This window comes from Polypterus senegalus, chromosome 6 (genome assembly GCF_016835505.1).
Source record: "Polypterus senegalus isolate Bchr_013 chromosome 6, ASM1683550v1, whole genome shotgun sequence".
NCBI classification, from domain to species: domain Eukaryota; kingdom Metazoa; phylum Chordata; class Cladistia; order Polypteriformes; family Polypteridae; genus Polypterus; species Polypterus senegalus.
Genome location: NC_053159.1, coordinates 110,339,148 through 110,358,082, shown reverse-complemented (window position 1 = coordinate 110,358,082; position 18,935 = coordinate 110,339,148). Strand labels below are relative to the sequence as shown.

The 18,935-nt window shown below is 37.7% G+C and overlaps 1 protein-coding gene across 1 annotated transcript in view; it reads right to left on the bottom strand.

Moving 5' to 3' along the window:
- LOC120531389 (NADPH--cytochrome P450 reductase-like) overlaps positions 1–18,935 on the bottom strand; it is a 78,213-nt gene that overhangs the window by 45,553 nt on the left and 13,725 nt on the right. The window contains exon 2 of the mRNA XM_039756765.1: positions 3,105–3,298. Coding sequence (XP_039612699.1) covers positions 3,105–3,283 — 179 coding nt within the window. The 5' untranslated portion in view covers positions 3,284–3,298. The remainder of the gene's footprint in view (positions 1–3,104; positions 3,299–18,935) is intronic.

Here is an 18,935-nt window from a genome sequence, read left to right as displayed (position 1 = left end):
ACTCAAGATCAATACAAAGAATAATTGTTTTCAACGGTACACAAGATAATAATGCAGAATTTAACATTTAGAAGCATCCCTGTAACAGAATTTAAAATGCTTATAGCTCTGGGAATAAGAGTTCTTAAACCCGTTACTCTTTACCTTTGGAAACCTACATCTGCAGCCTGATGTCAACAACTGAAATAGGTCTGCTATGACCTAATCATTTTACTGCCAATTTTTATAATGTTGTTATGAAGATTTATATTCTTACTGCTAAGGTTGCCAAACCAACAGATAAAAGCAAATGTAACAATGGATTCAATAAAGGACTTATTAAAAAAAAAAGTGTTATGGTTTTGTCCACTTGAAAACAATTGAGTTTCCTAAGAAAAAGGGGGAGGGGGCAGTCATGATTTTACTTATTTAACAGATTTGCACTGTGTTAAGCTCTAAGTTAAGGTTGTTCTCAATTATTGTTCCCAGATATTTGTATTGCTGTACCATGTCCACGGTCTCTTTTGGCTGCTCCCATTAGGGGTCGCCACAGTGGATTATCTTCTTCCATATCTTTGTCCTCTGCATCTTGTTCGGTTACACCCATCACCTGCATGTCCTCTCTCCCTACATCCATAAACCTTCACTTAGGCCTTCCTCTTTTCCTCTTTCCTGGCAGCGCTATCCTTAACATCCGTCTCCCAATATACCCAGCATCTCTCCTCTGCACATGTCCAAACCAACGCAATCTCGCCTCTCTGATTTTGTCTCCCAACCGTCCAACTTGAGCTGAGCCTCTAATGTACTGATTTCTAATCCTATCCATCCACGTCACATCCAGTGCAAATCTTAGCAGCTTTAACTCTGCTACCTCCAGCTCTGCTTTCTGGTCAGTGCCACCATCACCAACCCAAATAACATAGCTGGTCTCACTACCGTCCTGTAGACCGTCCCTTTCACTCTTGCCGATACCAGTCTGTCACAAATTACTCCTGACACTCATCTCCACCCATTCCACCCTGCCTGCACTCTTTTTCGCCTCTCTTCCACAATCCCCATTACTCTTTACTGTTGATCCCAAGTAAACTCATCCACCTTCGTCAACTCTACTCCCTGCACCCTCACCATTCCACGGACCTCCCTCTCATTTACATACATGTATTCTGTCTTGTTCCTACTGACCTTCATTCCTGTCCTCTCTAGAGCACATCTCTACCTCTCCAGGTTCTCCTCAACCTGCTCCCTACTATCGCTACAGATCACAATGTCATCAGCAAACATCATAGTCCACAAGGACTCCTGTTTAATCTCGTTTATCAACCTATCCATCACCACTGTAAATAAGGGCTCAGAGCCGATCCCTGATGTAATCCCACCTCCAACTTGAATGCATCTGTCACTCATACTGCAGACCTCACCACTGTCGCACTTCCCTCGTACATATCCTGTACAACTCTTGCGTACTTCTCTGCCACTCACGACTTCCACATACAATACCACAGCTTCTCTCGAGGCACCCTGTCATATACTTTCTCCAGATCCACAAAGACGCAATGCAACTTCTTCTGGCCTTCTTTAAACTTCTCTATCAACATCCTCAGAGCAAACATTGCATCTGTGGTGCTCTTTCTTGGCATGAAACCATACTGCTGCGCACTAATCATCACCTCACTTCTTAACCTAGCTTCAACTACTCTTTCCCATAACTTCATGCTGTGGCTCATCAATTTTATTCCCCTGTAGTTACTGCAGTGCTGCACATACCCCTTATTCTTAAATATCGGCACCAGTACACTTTCTCCACTCCTCAGGCATCCTCTCACTTTCCAATATTCCATTAAACAATCTGGTTAAAAACTCCACTGCCATCTCTCCTAAACATCTCCATGCTTCCACAGGTACTGTATGTCATCTGGACCAACAGCCTTTCCATTTTTCATCCTCTTCATAGCTGTCATTGCTTCCTCCTTGCTAATCCGTTATACTTCCTGATTCACTATCTCCACCATGTCCACTGTCTCTCCTATAATTACAGTTGAGGCAGTGGATGGTGGAGTTACCTGAAATCTACAACCATATCTCTTTTGTCTTGGAAATATTAAGTCACAAATTAGAGTGATCACATCATTGTATAGACTTATTGTCAAAAGGCTGTCTTCCTGAAATTTGTGTGTCTTTTACAAGATGACGATGTGTATCCTTGTGTACACTCCTGCAGTCATTTGTAAACAAAGGAGGAGATAACCAACCAACAGAATGGATGCAGGTCACTTTCGTACTAGGAGACAGATCTTCGAAAAAGTTCCATCACTGTTTGCTACAGCAAGTTCTCTTCCAGTATATCTTAAGCTTCGGTTTTCTCTCTGTAATCAAATCTCTAATGTATGATGAACAGAAGAAAAATGGACTGGAGTTTTCAGGACAATGTATGGTGCATTACTAAAACAAGGTCAAAGAGGAAATGAAGATCTGACTGGAACTGGAAGGTCCAAGACAAGCTTTTTCAAATAATGTCATTTTTTTATGTCATTTTCTCATGAAGCATAAATTTATTAAGTATAAGAAATAGATTCTGTATAGATTTTCTAATATCTAAACTAAGTCATTTACTTAGAGTTCACTTTCTGTGGCCTTCATAGCCTGTATTTTTCCCACCAGAGGAAAAACGCGTTCCATTTCCCTATCCTTAATAATGAACTTTGGGTTTTTCCATTTAACTGGAAATGTATACTCTCCGATAGCTTATATGTAATAAAGTTATTTTGTATTGGTTTTGAAAGTTCAGTTGGGCAGTCCTTCAGTTACTTAGGACAACTTCCAACAAGTTGCATGATGCACATTAAGAAACCTGTAAAAAACATGTGCCATTCCAGTAATTCCCTCTAAAAAGATAACTTTACACCCTAAAGCCTGGGTACAGCATGGCCCAAGCTAAAGAGCATTTCTAGAATTAGAACTTTTTCATTTTTTTTTAAAACTTAACATTTGCAGGTGTGTTGTTTGTGCTGACAAAATACTATATAACTAATGGCATGGGTGAGGAAAATAAATATGAATAATTAGCACATCATATGGCACATCCACAACAAACGGTTTTATTTAATATGATGGTAACCTATACTTACTGTGTTTGGATTTTCTTGTACTCTGGGATTTCCTCTTTCTTCTTGCGAAATACAAGCCAGTAAATCAAAAGCCCAGCAATGAGGGAGAACAGAAATAGGTCTAGCATACTGAAGACAGATTCACTTTCCACAACATTCTCCACCGAATCTTTTCCAGAGTCCATTTCAGAATTGTCCATCTTGAATAGTACTAGCTTTAAAAAAAAAAAAAAAAAAAAGTCAGAATGCTTTCATTGATGCACTTTTAAATTTATGTTGATATTTTTAATGTGTGAACCCTATATTAGTGAGCTTTGCACATCTCCTCATACCCCCCAAATGGCATAGAAGATTTAGATAAACTGAACAAATTTTTCAGTTGTTTAACTAGTTAAAACACACACACAAACTGGTCTTGTGACAGAACAATTAAAAATTATGCATTTTGGGAAGAAAACTGAAGTTATTTTTCTCCATACAATATGAACTTGTAAAAAATATACTGATTTGACGGTGATGGAATAATATTTATAACATAATATTCTTGAATGGTACATGATCAATCCATCTATATGAAGAAGCTATGTGCTGTCAGCCAATATAAAGTGTTGGTAATATTACACTTTTTGGCCACAGGAAAAAAAGACAGCTTTGCAATGGCAGTCATTTGGGTAAGTCACGACCAAGCATTTCATGAATTTTGCACCAGACCCTTACAATGCATGATGTAATATGCAGATTTATACATTTCCTTTACATTACATGAGGAAATGTGAAAACATTCATGCAAATTGCCACACACAAAGATTACTGCCTCAAGCGTGGCTGAGCATGCATATCTCAATCACATCAATATACAGGTGGTCATGGATGCAAAAATGTATTGTAGTCTGCTGCATCGTCTTTAGTCGAAAGCGAAAGTGGGAGCAAATGTGCAAGTGATGCATGTCATGCTAGCTTGTCCATTCCAGAAGATCCATTGAAACTGGAAATGGGCTTCCCTTCCGTGTTTTCATCTACTGCTCCTGAGCTGGGAGCATTGCTGTAACAGGGCTTGTCACTTCACCTGTGGAGCATGAAGGCCGAAACGATCTGTTCGAACTGAAGGGAATGATCACTGCAATGGCCACAGCCACTGCTAAAGACAAAGGAGATCAAGAAAGATTTAAAGAAATAAATGAGATGCTCAAGACAAACGAGAACCTGCAGCAGGATATTAAAGACCTGGAGAAACGTGTAAATTGCTTTGAGGCAGCCTTTAAAAGGTATGCTGAAAAAAATTGAGGAACAAATTCAGGAAAATGTGTTCAAGTCTGAGAATAAACAGCTGAACATCTGGCATCTACCACTGACAGAAAAGCAACAGCTGCAAATTCTGAATGCAGAAAAACTCTGAACCAGCCTTGCTGAAAGATGGATGCAGAAGGAATATTAGAATCGAAGGTCTCCCAGAGAATCGTGAAAGTCCAAACCCAGTGAAATTTGTAGCTGAACTATTCTCCAAAATAATTGGAGAGGACTGTAAATCAGACATTGATAGCAGCAGTTTACCACATACAGGGATTAAATACCTCTAAACCTAGGAGTCTCATCATACATTTAGAAAAACTACAATTACAAATTTAAAAATTACATGTAAATGTTACTTCGCAGACAAAAAAAAAAAATAAAGTATATTTGAAAATAACCTCATTCATATCTTCCCAGGTTTCTCACCCTCAACAGCTGCTAAACGTGACGCTTTTTACAACATTAAACAGCGATTACGGAAAGCGGAGATTAGATACAGCCTCTTGTACCCTGCCAAACTTAAAGTGGATATTCAAGGCAAGCATTTTATCTATACCTCTACGGAGGAAGCACAAAAAAAAGTTAAGAAAACTGATCCCGACACTATCTTGAAATACGATTGCGAGTCACATCATGTCACGGCATGGCAAGGAGATCTTACTGGCTGTTTGATCCACCTGCAATGATACTGGTACTGTAATTATGCATCCTTTTTCCTTCTCAGCCACTTTTATTTTATGCTATAAAATGTTAATATACATTTGAACATTTAATTAATTTACGAAATTCATGGATGACACATACTATAGGGATGGCACATACAGGGAAAACAGCAAAAGTAATTCAAAAAGACTTGGACAGTCTTCAGAACCGGGTAAACACTTGGAAAGTGCATCTTAATGTGGAAAAGTGCTCAACTCGGACAAAAGAATCAATATAAATACAAAATGGATGATGCTGTAGTATCAACTTAAGAAAACTCTCCTCATCTAGGCCTGAGGACATTCTGTGGCTTAAGGTTTCTGTTCCAAGCAGTTCAATAATCATGAGTGTCATTTACCAATACTTAATCTAATTTTTTCAACTTGTCCTCTTACTCTGCATTCAGAAAAATCCAGCATACACAATATAATGTGTAAAGCAAGACACATCTGGAGTATTGTACTTTTTGCAGCGTGGTTACCAAAACTGACAATATTGCACTAGAAGTTGTGCAGATGACAGTAACTATATATCCATCCCAGTCCTATATTGTACATCCTTCTCCAACAGGCTAACAGAGTTAAAGCACTTTAGTCTTAAGCAGTAAAATATAAATAGGGATGTAATCTAGATCTTCTAAATTTTCATACAAAAGGAGTTAATTCTGCTGGATTCACTTTAACCAGGATTCAAGTACACAAGAGCACCGGTGAAAATTAACAGGTTTGCATTTAAGACCGGATACACTTTTTAAAGAGTTATGAGAATCTGGAATGTAGTTGAAGCAGAAAGCTTGAAAAAAAATTTACTAAGGCAATTTAGTGAACCAAACAATCCTGATGAAATGAACAGTACAACAAACCTCTTACTCCATCTTAAGGATACATTGAGTTGTGTCGGAGAATGGCAAAGCTTCAGGATGTTGATTCTGAGGAAAGAGACACTGAATCCTACTGCGAGCTGACCGTTCTAGTGCCCTGAAACACCACTGGAGTTTAGGAAGACTGATGTGCCACCCATGTGGAGTTTGAAATAATTTATGAGACTTCACACAAGCCCCAGTTTTAATGCTGAAGTTTAAGCAACTTAGAGCCCAATGTCCATTCATCCATCCACTATCCAACCCGCTATATCCCAACTACAGGGTCACAGGGGTCTGCTGGAGCCAATCCCAGCCAACACAGGGCGCAAGGTAGGAAACAAACCCCAGACAGGGCGCCAGCCCACCGCAGGGCTAGAGCCCAATGTATAAGTTGCAAATGTTTCTGGTTATTTCTGTATCCAGCATGGAGCCAACAAATAAAATTTTTGCTTTACCACCAGATATTTTGTTCAACTCTTTGCTGCAGCTATTCCCCGGCGTCTTTCTGTGGTTTTGGGTCAAAGTTCACGTTATAGTACTACTACTACGCCAGTCTCCCTTTCAGAAAATTAACTACATTCTACTTTTGTACACTACTGAAGTTATCTACCACGTTTATCTACTTTGGTCCATAACACATGGCTACAAAAGAATAAGGCCACCTGGATGAATTCTCCAGCAAGTTGTAATCTCCCCATTCTGGCCTTTGGATGATAACAGGTTTGCACTTTGCATATAGCCTTCACAGTAGTGCAGTTGAAATCATCTAACCAATTTTACTGTAACACCTACTTTGCAGTTTCAGAGGTAGCTAGTTTTTCCTCATCAGTTTTTCACCTGTCTAACCCTACATTCATGGTCTAATGACACAACATACGTGTAATTTTCATTAAACCATAGACAATTTTGTAGATGCCAAGAATGAATCCAAGCTTGTAAGATGATATCTGTAAAAAAAGTATAGAAACGTGTACTTCATAATTCAGTCAAACAAATTTGTTTAAATATACTGTGTACACTCAGTGCCCATTACTCCATATGTATGGCATGTAGACACGTTCAAGAAGTTTAGCTGTTTGACCAAGTCTTGCAATGGATGAGATAAAAGCCACTTTGACAGTGGTATTGGTGGTATCGCGTGAAGAGAGGCGTTTCCAGCTTCTTCAAACCCCTGCTGCCATTCCTTATATAAAGGTTGCAACAACAACAAAAACCACACCACACACACTCCATAGTAAAAGATACATTTGTGGGCAAATAGAAAGCTTCAGTAGAAAGGCCAAACGACAGTTCTTTAGGACAATGATGTGCAGAAATTCTTCTCTGAAGGGAAAGCACGTTGGACCCTGAAGCAGATGGGCTACAGCAACAGCAGGCGAGTGCAAGGCGTTCTACCTCCATCAGCCAATAAGAGGATGGCATTACAGTTTGACATGATCAACAAAACAGAATAAATCTATGTTCATACTTGTATGGTTTCCTGTGTTATTTCTGCTTTGACATAACACACAGAATTCATTGCATGCCAGTAAAATTATTTATGCTTGGACTCTGGGTCAGATTTTTTCAATGAAATTAAAAGACACGTGAAAACACACCAGTCAATCCATGTCAAATCAACAGATTTTACAAAATGCTCTCAAGTGACTATCTCCAATTTGCTTTATACTTTCTCAAATATTGTCATTGTACTAGATAGGAATTATACTTGTCTAAAAGATTAGAGAAATGTTTCAGATTCTGAAAAATCTTGATCTTTGCTGAAACATGCAAATAAAAGGGTTACAATTTAGCATGAACAGTAATCAGTGTCAAACTGCCTTATGAGAAAAATAAAATGGTGATAGTGTACTATTGTGGGAAATATTTTCTAGCAACACATTGGGCCTTAAATTGTAATCATTTAAATCGAACAGCATTGTTGCCGACTACACGCTTGCCTTATCTGGCCAGTCAACCCTTGTTTAAATGGATTCCTCCAGGAAAATATACCATCTCAAGCTGGTTCAACAGACACAACTTCAGTTTACTCGCAATAGCCTACACATCACTGAGATATTAATCCAAAACAGCATTTTTTGTATGAAGGGTAGACTGAAATGTTTGCGGTACAAAAGTGCCAATAAAAAATTTGCAGGAACTGCATTACGCTGTCAAGTCTCAAAACCCAAAAGAAATGTCCCCAGCAACCGGTCGTGTCCGTACCTCAAGGAATTTACACTACTGTGGAAACGACGCAGGGTCCTCCTGGATTATTGATGTACCTAATGACATGCTCATTGAATATATAAATGTATGGTGTTCACCATGTGCACATCATCTGCGGGGGGGCTATGCACCCTGCCCAGGGTTTGTTTCCTGCCTTGCGCCCTGTGTTGGCTGGGATTGGCTCCAGCAGACCCCAATGACCCTGTAGTTAGGATATAGCGGGTTGGATAATGGATGGATGGATGGATGGATGTACACATCATATAATTATAAATTAAATCAGTGGACATAAAAAGAAATGCATGTCAGGAATTTCTTAAATGCATAATGTGTTTTGTCAGAGTAAACAAAGAACACTTTAAACTAATAAGGCTAAAACAAATTTACCTCCACAAAAAATGTTAGTATTTTCTTTGAAGTTTCAAAATATTTAGAAAAAAGGTATTCAAGAACACAAGTTGATAATTGTGTTGATTTTGGAGCATACAAGAATAAAACACTTTTAAAAGAACAGTAGAACTGAACAAATAATTTATACTTTAGGTTAACCCTGCCATATAGTTATAAGGTGCAACAAGACCATTAACATTTTTACTCTCAAAAAGTAAAAAGTACATTTAAAAAGGCAGACACCACAAGGGAATAATCATTAACAATATTCTCTTGGTCAAGGTTCATAGTGCACCAAATGGCATACCTTAGGACACAGCCTTAAAGTAACAATGATCTTCATCCCAGAAGGGGGTTAATAAAAAAAAAATTAAATTAAATTTAAAAAAGGACAATACACCTAAAAAATGCTGCAAAGCATATATAAAAGTTTGGCAGTGGCAACTTTCACATTTTAGGGTAAAAAAAGCAAGGATTTAAAAAAAATGAAAGAAAAAAAATGCAGCAATCAGAACCAAAGGAAATTTTAAAATTAAAAACACACACACACACACTTGCTGCCGTTTCAGGAAATTGAGAGTAATTTGTTTGGTATCTTCCAAGATCCCGTCTTTGCACAGGACTGTGCAGCTCCATAGAGGATGGTGAAGTCTTTTCCTTATCATTGGTAAATAACTCTTCACATGTATAAAGCGTAAAAGCATCCTGCATAGCCATTTTACTCCCTCCCTGTTCTGGTGAATGGCTTAGACAATTAGCACTCACATAATAAGGATATAATATCATGCCGCTCATAACTCAACTATGACAACTACATAAATATGCTCTTTTTTTTATGCATGTTGATGTTGCATTAAATATTTTGTTGCGGATTGATTGTTTGCTGTTGGTACTATCATCATTACTCTGTGGGTGAAATGCAACGAAGAATCTCATTGTATGATGTATACTACCGGTCAAAACTTTTAGAAAATCTCAGTTTTTCTTCAAATATAATCAGTTGAAATATAATGAATGACCTAAAAAGGGTGAAACAGTAAGCAGTAAACTGCCAGAGATTTAAAATTTAAAGTTTAGGTTTACTGCTTACCTTATCACCATTTTAGGTCATTCATTGCATTTCAACTGATTAAATCTGAAGAAAAACTGAGGTGTTCTAAAAGTTTTGGCTGGTAGTGTTCATGTTATTAGTAAACTTCAAATTTGAGATAAACAAACTTTAATTTATAGATGTAACAAAGTACACCAAAAATAATTCAAAGAAAAAATTCTTTTGGTAAAATTATGGGGTGACACACTATACTAAACCAGTAACCTACGGAGATGTAAATGCACAAAACAAAAACTGTATACTTCTAGAATTTTTTTTAATTTGATAGACGCTGAGCTCTATTTCATGATCCATACTTATGCACACATTCATTAGCAGATGTTGGTCTCTCTCATATTTGCTTTATTCTGTGATATTCAGCAATGCATTCTAATTATACATGACTGAGCGACCCAACCCAATCAGCTTACTCACTTTAATCTACCTTTAGAACAAGCAGGGGCTATCAAGAGTAAAAAGTGTAATTCAACACATCGAGCCCCTTCAAGGAATACTATAACTTTGTTTAGGCACCTAAAAAGAAAGTCACGGTCTACAATTGTAATCCTCTTGCAACAGAATCTATCCAGCCATCTTTGAACCTGATCAATCTGGCTCAGATTTGTTGGTGGGAAGAGCTAGCTAGTAGAAGGATCTAGCAACATTAAACCTCCAACAACTACATTCCATTATGAAAAAACAAGACTGCTCCCATCATGTGGGCATGAACAAAAAGAAAAATGGATGGATTGATGGATTTCAAATTTTGTTTTATTTGGTGCACTCTAAAATATTGAGTGGCCAGGGGTTAAAATATCCCAGCAGGTGTTAAGATAAAAAGAACATTGACGATGCAAAAAAGCAATCCTCAGTAAAATAATGATTTTACTTTGACAAGATGTATCAAAAAATGTCTTTATTTAATAAGTTCAATCATTTTGAATTAGCATTTTCATAGTGGAGAGGCACAAAAATCATAGTAAGAGAATTGATAGATAGGGGAACTGCTTGTGGTGTGTGTGTGATGGTTTGTTTTTCTATCTCACAGCTTTATCATCTTCCCCACAACCATCTGATCTTCCTTCCAATTTGGTGAAAAGTCAAAGTTGTTGCATGCAGGTTAGTTATGATATAAAAAGCACCAGACATTTTTATTTCCTGCTCGTATTATAACAAAATTACACAAGTACACTTTCGTGAGAAAACATGACAATTTTCTACGAACATCACAAATCGGGCACTATATGAATTATCTGTTCCTGAAACCAACAAAGTCTAAACAACAGTGTATCTCATGTACTTTCTGCTTCAGGGGGAACTCATGCTGCTGGAATGCCTTCAGTTAAGCTGTAAAGACATCTTAGTTTCATTTCACCATGCAAATGTGCTTTTTTATAAAAACAACCCACACCCTGATTTTTTGAACACTTTTTTTTTTTCTTTCGTTTTTTTGCATGCAAAAAGTCAGATGGACTTGACAGCCAGAGTGCCAGCATTTGTTAGTTTTGGCTAACAACACAATATTCAATGAGAATTTGAAACCATCAAAAAATTGAGACTCTAACAAAGAAGTTGAAAGAAAATGGGCATCATGCAGAATGTAAAACAGTGCAAATGGGGAAGAGGAAAAAAAAAACGCCCCTTGAATATCCATCCATCCATTACCCAACCTGCTATATCCTAACTACAGGGTCACGGGGGTCTGCTGGAGCCAATCCCAGCCAACACAGGGCGTAAGGCAGGAAACAAACCCCGGGCAGGGCGCCAGCCCACTGCAGGGCGCGCACACACACACACACACAAACACCAAGCACACACTAGGGACAATTTAGTATCGCCAATGCACCTAACTAGCATGTCTTTTAAAATATTTTTAAAATACACTTTGAGTTTTGACTCACTAGCTATTATGAAAATGATTCAATATTTTCAGGCTAAGATTTGTGGGTTTTATGGTAATCGACAGAATTTATTAAAAAAAAAAAAGAAAGTTTTACTTTTTAAGATGACATCAATAGTATTAAACAAGTCAATCTCTTTGTATTATAAATGTTAAAGTGTCAAGCAACATATACTGGATGATATCAAGATTTCTATTTAAAAACTTGAAGCTGCCATTTGGAGAAATACATTATTGATCTAGTAATGATTCTCGAGATTGAAGTTCTTCCCTAGCTCAACACATGGCTTTGAGTAAGCCATGCATTGCCAACCCATCCTGTAACTACCGTATGGATTCTTGCATTTTTTTTTTTTAATATAAATTCATCAAACACAATGCAATACCGTTTTTCTAATGATTCATACATTTTCAGAGGTCCTACAGGACAGCATTTTTCACTATCAAGATAATCGTGACTGTTGCCCTTTAAAATTTTACTAATGAAACAGAAAATATTTCCTGCTGGTTAGCAATTTTCATATTCATAAAAAATAAAAATTACACTTTTAAAGCTATAAAGAGAGAACTGCAAATTTGTTACAGATACTGGGCAAATAATTACCTTAATATAAAGTAGACGCATACACTGATCAGCCACAACATTAAAGCCACCTTCTTGAATACATGTTGGCCACCCCTCCTGCCACCAAACAAGCTCTAATCAGTCATGGAATGGAATCCTTAAGACCTCTGAAGTTGTCCTGTAAATTGCAAGGTGGGGCCTCCAAGGATCAGGCTTGTTTTTTCCAGCTCATACCACAGACAATCAATCAATCTGATTGGGATTAATTGGGAATTTGGAGGCAAAGTCAAGTTGAATTCTGCCAAGTTTCTCAAACTCCCAAAATTCCCAAACAATTTTTGCAGTGTGGCAGGGTGCATTAAACTGCTAAATGAGAGCAGTGTCATCAGGGTATATAATTGCCATGAAGGGGCGTACACAGTCTGCAACAATCTTTAGCTAAATGGTACATTTCAAAGTAACACCCACATCAATGCCTGGACCTAAGGTTTCCCAGCAGAACATTGTCCAGAGCATGACACTGCCTCCCCCAGCTTTCCTTCTTCCCAAAGTCCATCCTGCGGTCATTTCTTCCCTAGGCAACCAATGCACAGGGACCAAGCTGTTCACATGATCCAAAAGAAACCATGATTCATACAAGGCCACCTTGTTCCATTGCTCAATGGTCCAGTTCTTATATTCACATGCCCAATGTAGGTGCTTTGCAGCAGTAGGCAGAGGTTAGCATGGGCTAGCATGGGCACTCAAACTGGTCTTGAGCTATACAGCAAGCTGCAATGTAATTGTGTGTTCCGACACTTTTCTTTCATGGCCAGCATTACGTTTTCCAGCAATTTGGTCTAAGAGCTACTGTAGCACAGACGGGCTAGCCTATGCTCCCAACTCACATAAATTAGCCTTGGGCACTCATAAACTGTCACTGGTTCAGTTTGCCCTTGCTTGGAACACTTTGTAGGTACTAATCAATACATAGTGGAAACACCCCACAAGAACTTTCATTTTAAGATGCACTGACACAGTAATCTAGCCAGCACAATTTGGCCCTTGTTAAAGATGCTCAGATCCTTATGCTTGTCTATTTTTCGTGCTGCCAACGCATCACCTTTAAGAAATGATTGTTCACTTGCTGCCTGATGTATCTCACCCCTTGACAGGTGCCCTTGTAACGATAGATCGATAGATAATACCTCCACAATTATTGGCACCCCTGGTTAAGATATGTTTTTAGGATTCTGATAAATTCTCTTTTTTCCACCCAAAAAAATATAGGCTCACAACACAAAAATGAGAAAAATCCAACCTTTAATTGAAGTACATGTATTCATTGGGAAATAAATCCCACATGAAAAAAATAAGTTTTTTACATGAAATCATCTGTGCCACAATTATTGGCACCACTGCTGTTAATATTTCGTACAACCCCCTTTTGCCAACAAGACAGCACTTAATCTTCTCCTATAACATTTCTCAAGGTTGTAGAATACAGAGACATGGATTTTTGACCATTCCTCTTTGCACAATCTTTCTAGATTGTCCAGAGTCCTGGGTCTTCTCCTCTTCAGGTCACCCCAAAAGGTTTTCAATGGGGTTGAGGTCTGGGGACTAAGACGGCCATGGAAGGAGCTTGATTTTGTGTCTGCTGAGCCATTTTTGTGTAGATTTTGCCATGTGTTTAGGGTCATTATCCTGCTGGAAGACTCAATGACGACCCATCTTCAGCTTTCTGGCAGAGGCCTCCAGATTTTGATTTAAAATATCCTGGTATTTCAAGGAGCTCATGATGCCATGTACCCTAACAAGGTTCCCAGTGCCTCTGGAAGAGAAACAAAGCCCCACAGATTCCCCATCATTTACAGTGGGCATGATGAGCTTTTCCACATACTCATTCTTGGATTCATGCCAGACCCACTTAGAATGTTTGTTGCCAAAAAGCTCAATTTAGTCTCATCTGACCAAAGCACACATTCCCAGTTGAAGCTCCAGTACCGCTTAGCAAACTCCACGTTTACGTTTGTGATTGTAGGTGAGAAAATAATTTTCCTTGCATGTCTCCAAAACAGCTTGTTGGCATGGAGATGACCATGTGACCCGAAGATACCATTCTTTGGTACAGTTCTCCAACAGTGAGCTTTGGAGAATTTTTTACTTCTCTTACCATCCTCCTCACTGTGCGTGGTGGCAAGATAAACTTGGGTCCTTGTCTAGCCTTGTTTGTCACTGTTCCTGTAGTTTTACACTTCTTTATCCCTCCTCTGACTGTAGATACAGGTGGGTTTAGGCGAGTAGCTATTTTCTTGTAGCCATTACCTGACTTTTGAAGGTCAACACACATCTGCCTTACTTGAACAGCATGTTCTCTTGTCTTTCCCATGTTGAAGAGCGGCTAAGAGCAATAGGACTCTGTCATGTCATATTTATACCCCAGGGACAAAGGAAGTCATTAATTACTATTTAAAAGTTGCAATTTACTCTGATCAACTTTTAAAAAAAACACTAGAAATTACAAAAATGCTTCAATTACATTTATTTTATAGGGATTGTTAGGGGTGCCAAGAATTGTGGCACACATGATTTCATGTAAAAAATGTATTTCTTAATGTGGGATCCCCCCCCCAATGAATGAATAAATGTGCTTCAATTAAAAGGTTGGATTTTTCTCTTTTGTGTTGTGAGCCTATATTTTTTGGGGGAAAAGAAAAAGGGCACCTCTGGTTAAGGTGGAAGAAGAAGAAGAAGAAGGACTGTATAGGCAAGAAAAATGCCAAAACACAGGTGAATTGTATTAAGACCAGCGAGGGAGGAGAAAAAAAAACCCACACAAACACCCCACATGAAGAAACTGCTAATCTTAATTCATACTTGAGCTTTCACTTGCCAAGACATTAATCTACTGTACTTGTAAAGATTTGGATTTTGGGATCATAAGGGCAGAGTGCTTGTTATGAATACAAATGGTAAATGCAAAACCTCACATGGCACTAGACCCTCCCCTAATGACTGTTAAAGGGAATTATAAAATATTAAGAACAGTGATTTAGAGATAGACAATGGCCTACCACGTTTATAAAAGTGTTTTATAAAGAGGCAATAAAAAAAAAAATTGTTAAACTAAAAGATAGTGATTCAAGAAGAGGCATTTATAGTGGCCTTAAACACACAAGAGATTATGACATTATTATTATTATTTCAAGAGTCAAAATGTTGAATTCTACACATAGATCAATACTGTGAACCAGAAGATGCTCAACTTGCCAGAACTTCTGCAAACAAAACCCAGGGCAAACTTCTGATAGGGAAATATGTGGCAACAATATATTAATAACAATAATTTCTGACCACCCATATTTTATGTATTATGGCTTTGTTTTGCAAGTTGGCTTCAGAAACAGGCATCAACTGAGAAATAGGATAAACAATTACTTTTCACACAAGGAAAATAATTTTTTTTTTTTTGGAAAAGAGCTACTAGAATGTTGTGTTATGCTGTACAGGGACAACTATAGAGAGTCTCCACAGAAATGTGCTTGATAGAACAATTTTGACATCACCATTGAAACACATTGGTGACATTTTGGACTACATTTTAAAAAGGCAGGTAAAGAAAAATATAAAGGAGTGAAGTTTTTCCAGAAGAAATTAAATTTTATAATCAGTGTGTTTAAAAGCAGAGTAAATAGTATACAGTTGTGGCCAAAATTTTTGAGTACAAGTATCCTCAGAGAGCAACTTCTCACAACCATCCCAGAACAGTTTGGTGACGAACAATGCCTTTTCCAGCTTGATGGAGCACCGTGCCATAAGGCAAAAGTGATAACTAAGGGCTCGTTTATACTTCACGCTCAGAACGCATACGCATCATGGCTGCCATGCGTTCATTTGACGTGTCCTCTGAGCAGGTCCTCAGAAATTAGCGTGATGATTGGGCGAGTTGCAGTACCAGCAAAAAAATGTGATAAAAGTCAGAATGCGAAGTCAGAGTCTCTGTTTACTATCTACATGGGACAGAAAGCTGCTATGCGGATCCTAGTAGGTTCGATGTGCACGCTTTGATGTTTGATGAATGGTTCTATTTGGTGAAGCAAAATGCCGACATACAGATGCATTCGTTGTGCTTTTATATCCAAGCGTCGCATATTCCTGATCGTAATGACACGATACATTTTAAACGTCTCACATACCATCTTTTGTGCCGTCTTTTTTTTTCCTGGGGCTTTCTTCTGACCCGACAGCAGCTGTAAACAGCAATAGATCACCACACAGAACACATTAAATTTATGATATTCCAACTCTCTGCACATTTCGAATCCTAAGATTTATACTTGATATCACTTTCATGATGAAATGCAATAAAAGTATGTACATTACATTTTATAGATAAATCATTTATTTTTTTTGCATTCAGTTGCTCTGCTACCTAGCTCTGGAACTCACTACCATACGAGCTTAGAAATATTGAATCACTAGCCAACCCGCTAGTGCGTCGTGCGTATCCCATGATGCGGGAGGAGGGTTAGAGTTGGCAGGCGGGGCTCTCTGTCTTGCGTGCCCTTAGTGAATTTTTATATATCTATCTCTATATCTATATATCGATAGATAGATAGATAGATATATATAAATTTTCACTTTTCAAATCTATACTTAAAACTCATTTGTTTAAGGCTGCTTTTTCTCTTTGATTACAATTGCTCGGTCTGATTTTAAATTTTTTTATTTTAGTCTTGTTTATAAATTTGTGTTTTATCTATTGTTCAATGTCCATGAGTGTTTAGAAAGGCGCCTACAAATAAAAATGTATTAAGTGGCTCAAGGAGTAAAATATCGAAATTTTGGGTCCAAGGCCAGGAAACTCCCATTGAGAACTTGTTGTGGTCAACCCTCAAGAGGCGGGTGGACAAACTACAAGCATTGATTATGCAAGAATGGGTTGCCGAGGTCACGAAAAAGGACCAACACTGCAAAAATTGACTCTTTGCATAAGCTCAATGTAATCAAGTTGTAATAAAAGCCTTTGAAACTTATGAAATGCTTTTAATTATACAATAGAAACATCTGACAAAGATCTAAAAACACTGAAGCAGCAAACTTTGTGAAAATCAATACCTGTGTCAGTCTCAAAACTTTGACTGTAGATGCCAATTGTTTGATTTTTTTCACCAAAAACTCAACTACACAAATAAAAAAATGATTAAAAGTAAAATTTCACAGAAGTGTTAGACTACTAAATATGCATGTAAAAATTTACCAAACAGTATAACTGAAAGATATCCACAGGAAATACACATATCATTAGGAAATAGTGTGTTAAGTTGGATTAAAAATGGCCTTTTCGCGCGAACACTATTCTCATCGGCCCATATCCACATGAATTGTATGACAATTTGGAAAGGTTTAGTGACAACCGTTTTTGACCCTAGTATGTTACTCTCATTATAGGCCAATATTGTGAGGCAAGAAATTTTAATATTTTATGTAAAATTAACAGACCTCCACAACAAGATTTGTTTGAACTTAATTTAATAGCCCGACACAGCAACCCTGTTGTACAATGACAAAGTATCTTGTCACTTTGTTGGCCCACTACCAAGGCATAGTGAAGATGTAAAATTTAATCATGTGTTAATCATAGAACCAATGAAAAGTATTGCCCTATTATGACAGCATTTGAGGCACCATGGAAAACATTCAGGGTACTGCATCAGAGTATAGTTGTGGAAATATTGGAGTCTGAAGGTGTGAGGGTATCATGTTCCTGGTTTCAAAAAGAAGTTCAAAATGGCAGACTTCAGTGTTCTTTGTCTTCCTCTCACACTAGAATTTATGGGCAACAAGAAAGATTCAATCAAGATTTGTATACTGTATATTGCATATTTAACTTACAAATATAAAAAATGCCGTACTTAACATACATTTAGGAAATTTATAAACATATATAATGAAGCTTTAATGTACACAGTTTAAATCAGTCAACCGAGAATGAAATTACCAACTTATAAGAAAAGAAATAAATTCAGAGGAACATACCAGAAAGCAAAGACATTTTTTGCAGGTCCATTACCAAGTGCTTTGATCTCCTCTGTCACAGTTTGTCATTACTTGTGGATTCACGCTTCTCTTCCAGATGGAAACTAAAGATCTTAATCCGACTCACTGCACTTTGCCCAATCCCCCAGCCCCACTTTCCCCTTCACCTGGTTTAGGTCTATCAAGACTAGTAATACCAGTTTAACAGTACTTTCCTATAAAGTTGCATAATGCAATGACTTACAATTTTAGTGCAGAAAACCCTTTGTTACTTTGGTTGTTCGAGGCATATAGAGAAAATGTTACTTTTGTTCCTATTTGGTGTGCTTAAAATGATTTTTTATTTTTAGGAGCATCAAATTAATATTATTTGAATAATAGTGTTATAGTAATGTTCCTCTTTAGAAAAGGATAAATATTAAATTGTAGTTAGGAAATGAAGAAGATGGAGCACTGATGACACTATGGTCTTCCCTGGATTTAATCCTAGCTGAGTCAGAGTTGGTGAAATTCACACAGTTCCTACTGCCACATACATTTAGAACCCTCGCACACACCCCCAACCCCGCCGAATGTTTCAGCTTTCTCCCAAACCCACAAGCCATGCATTAAGGCAAGTCCTATCCAGGTTTGGTCACCACTTTGCTCAGTCTAGGCTCTGTATTAGGATTTAGATAGCCAACTAGATGAAATATTAAACTTTTCCATAGAAATATGCAGAGATAGCATTCCTAATATTTATGCTGTATAATTAATGTTCAGTAGAGTTTAAATATGAACCACATATTACATTTATCATAAATGATTCTGTAGATTTGCTCCAT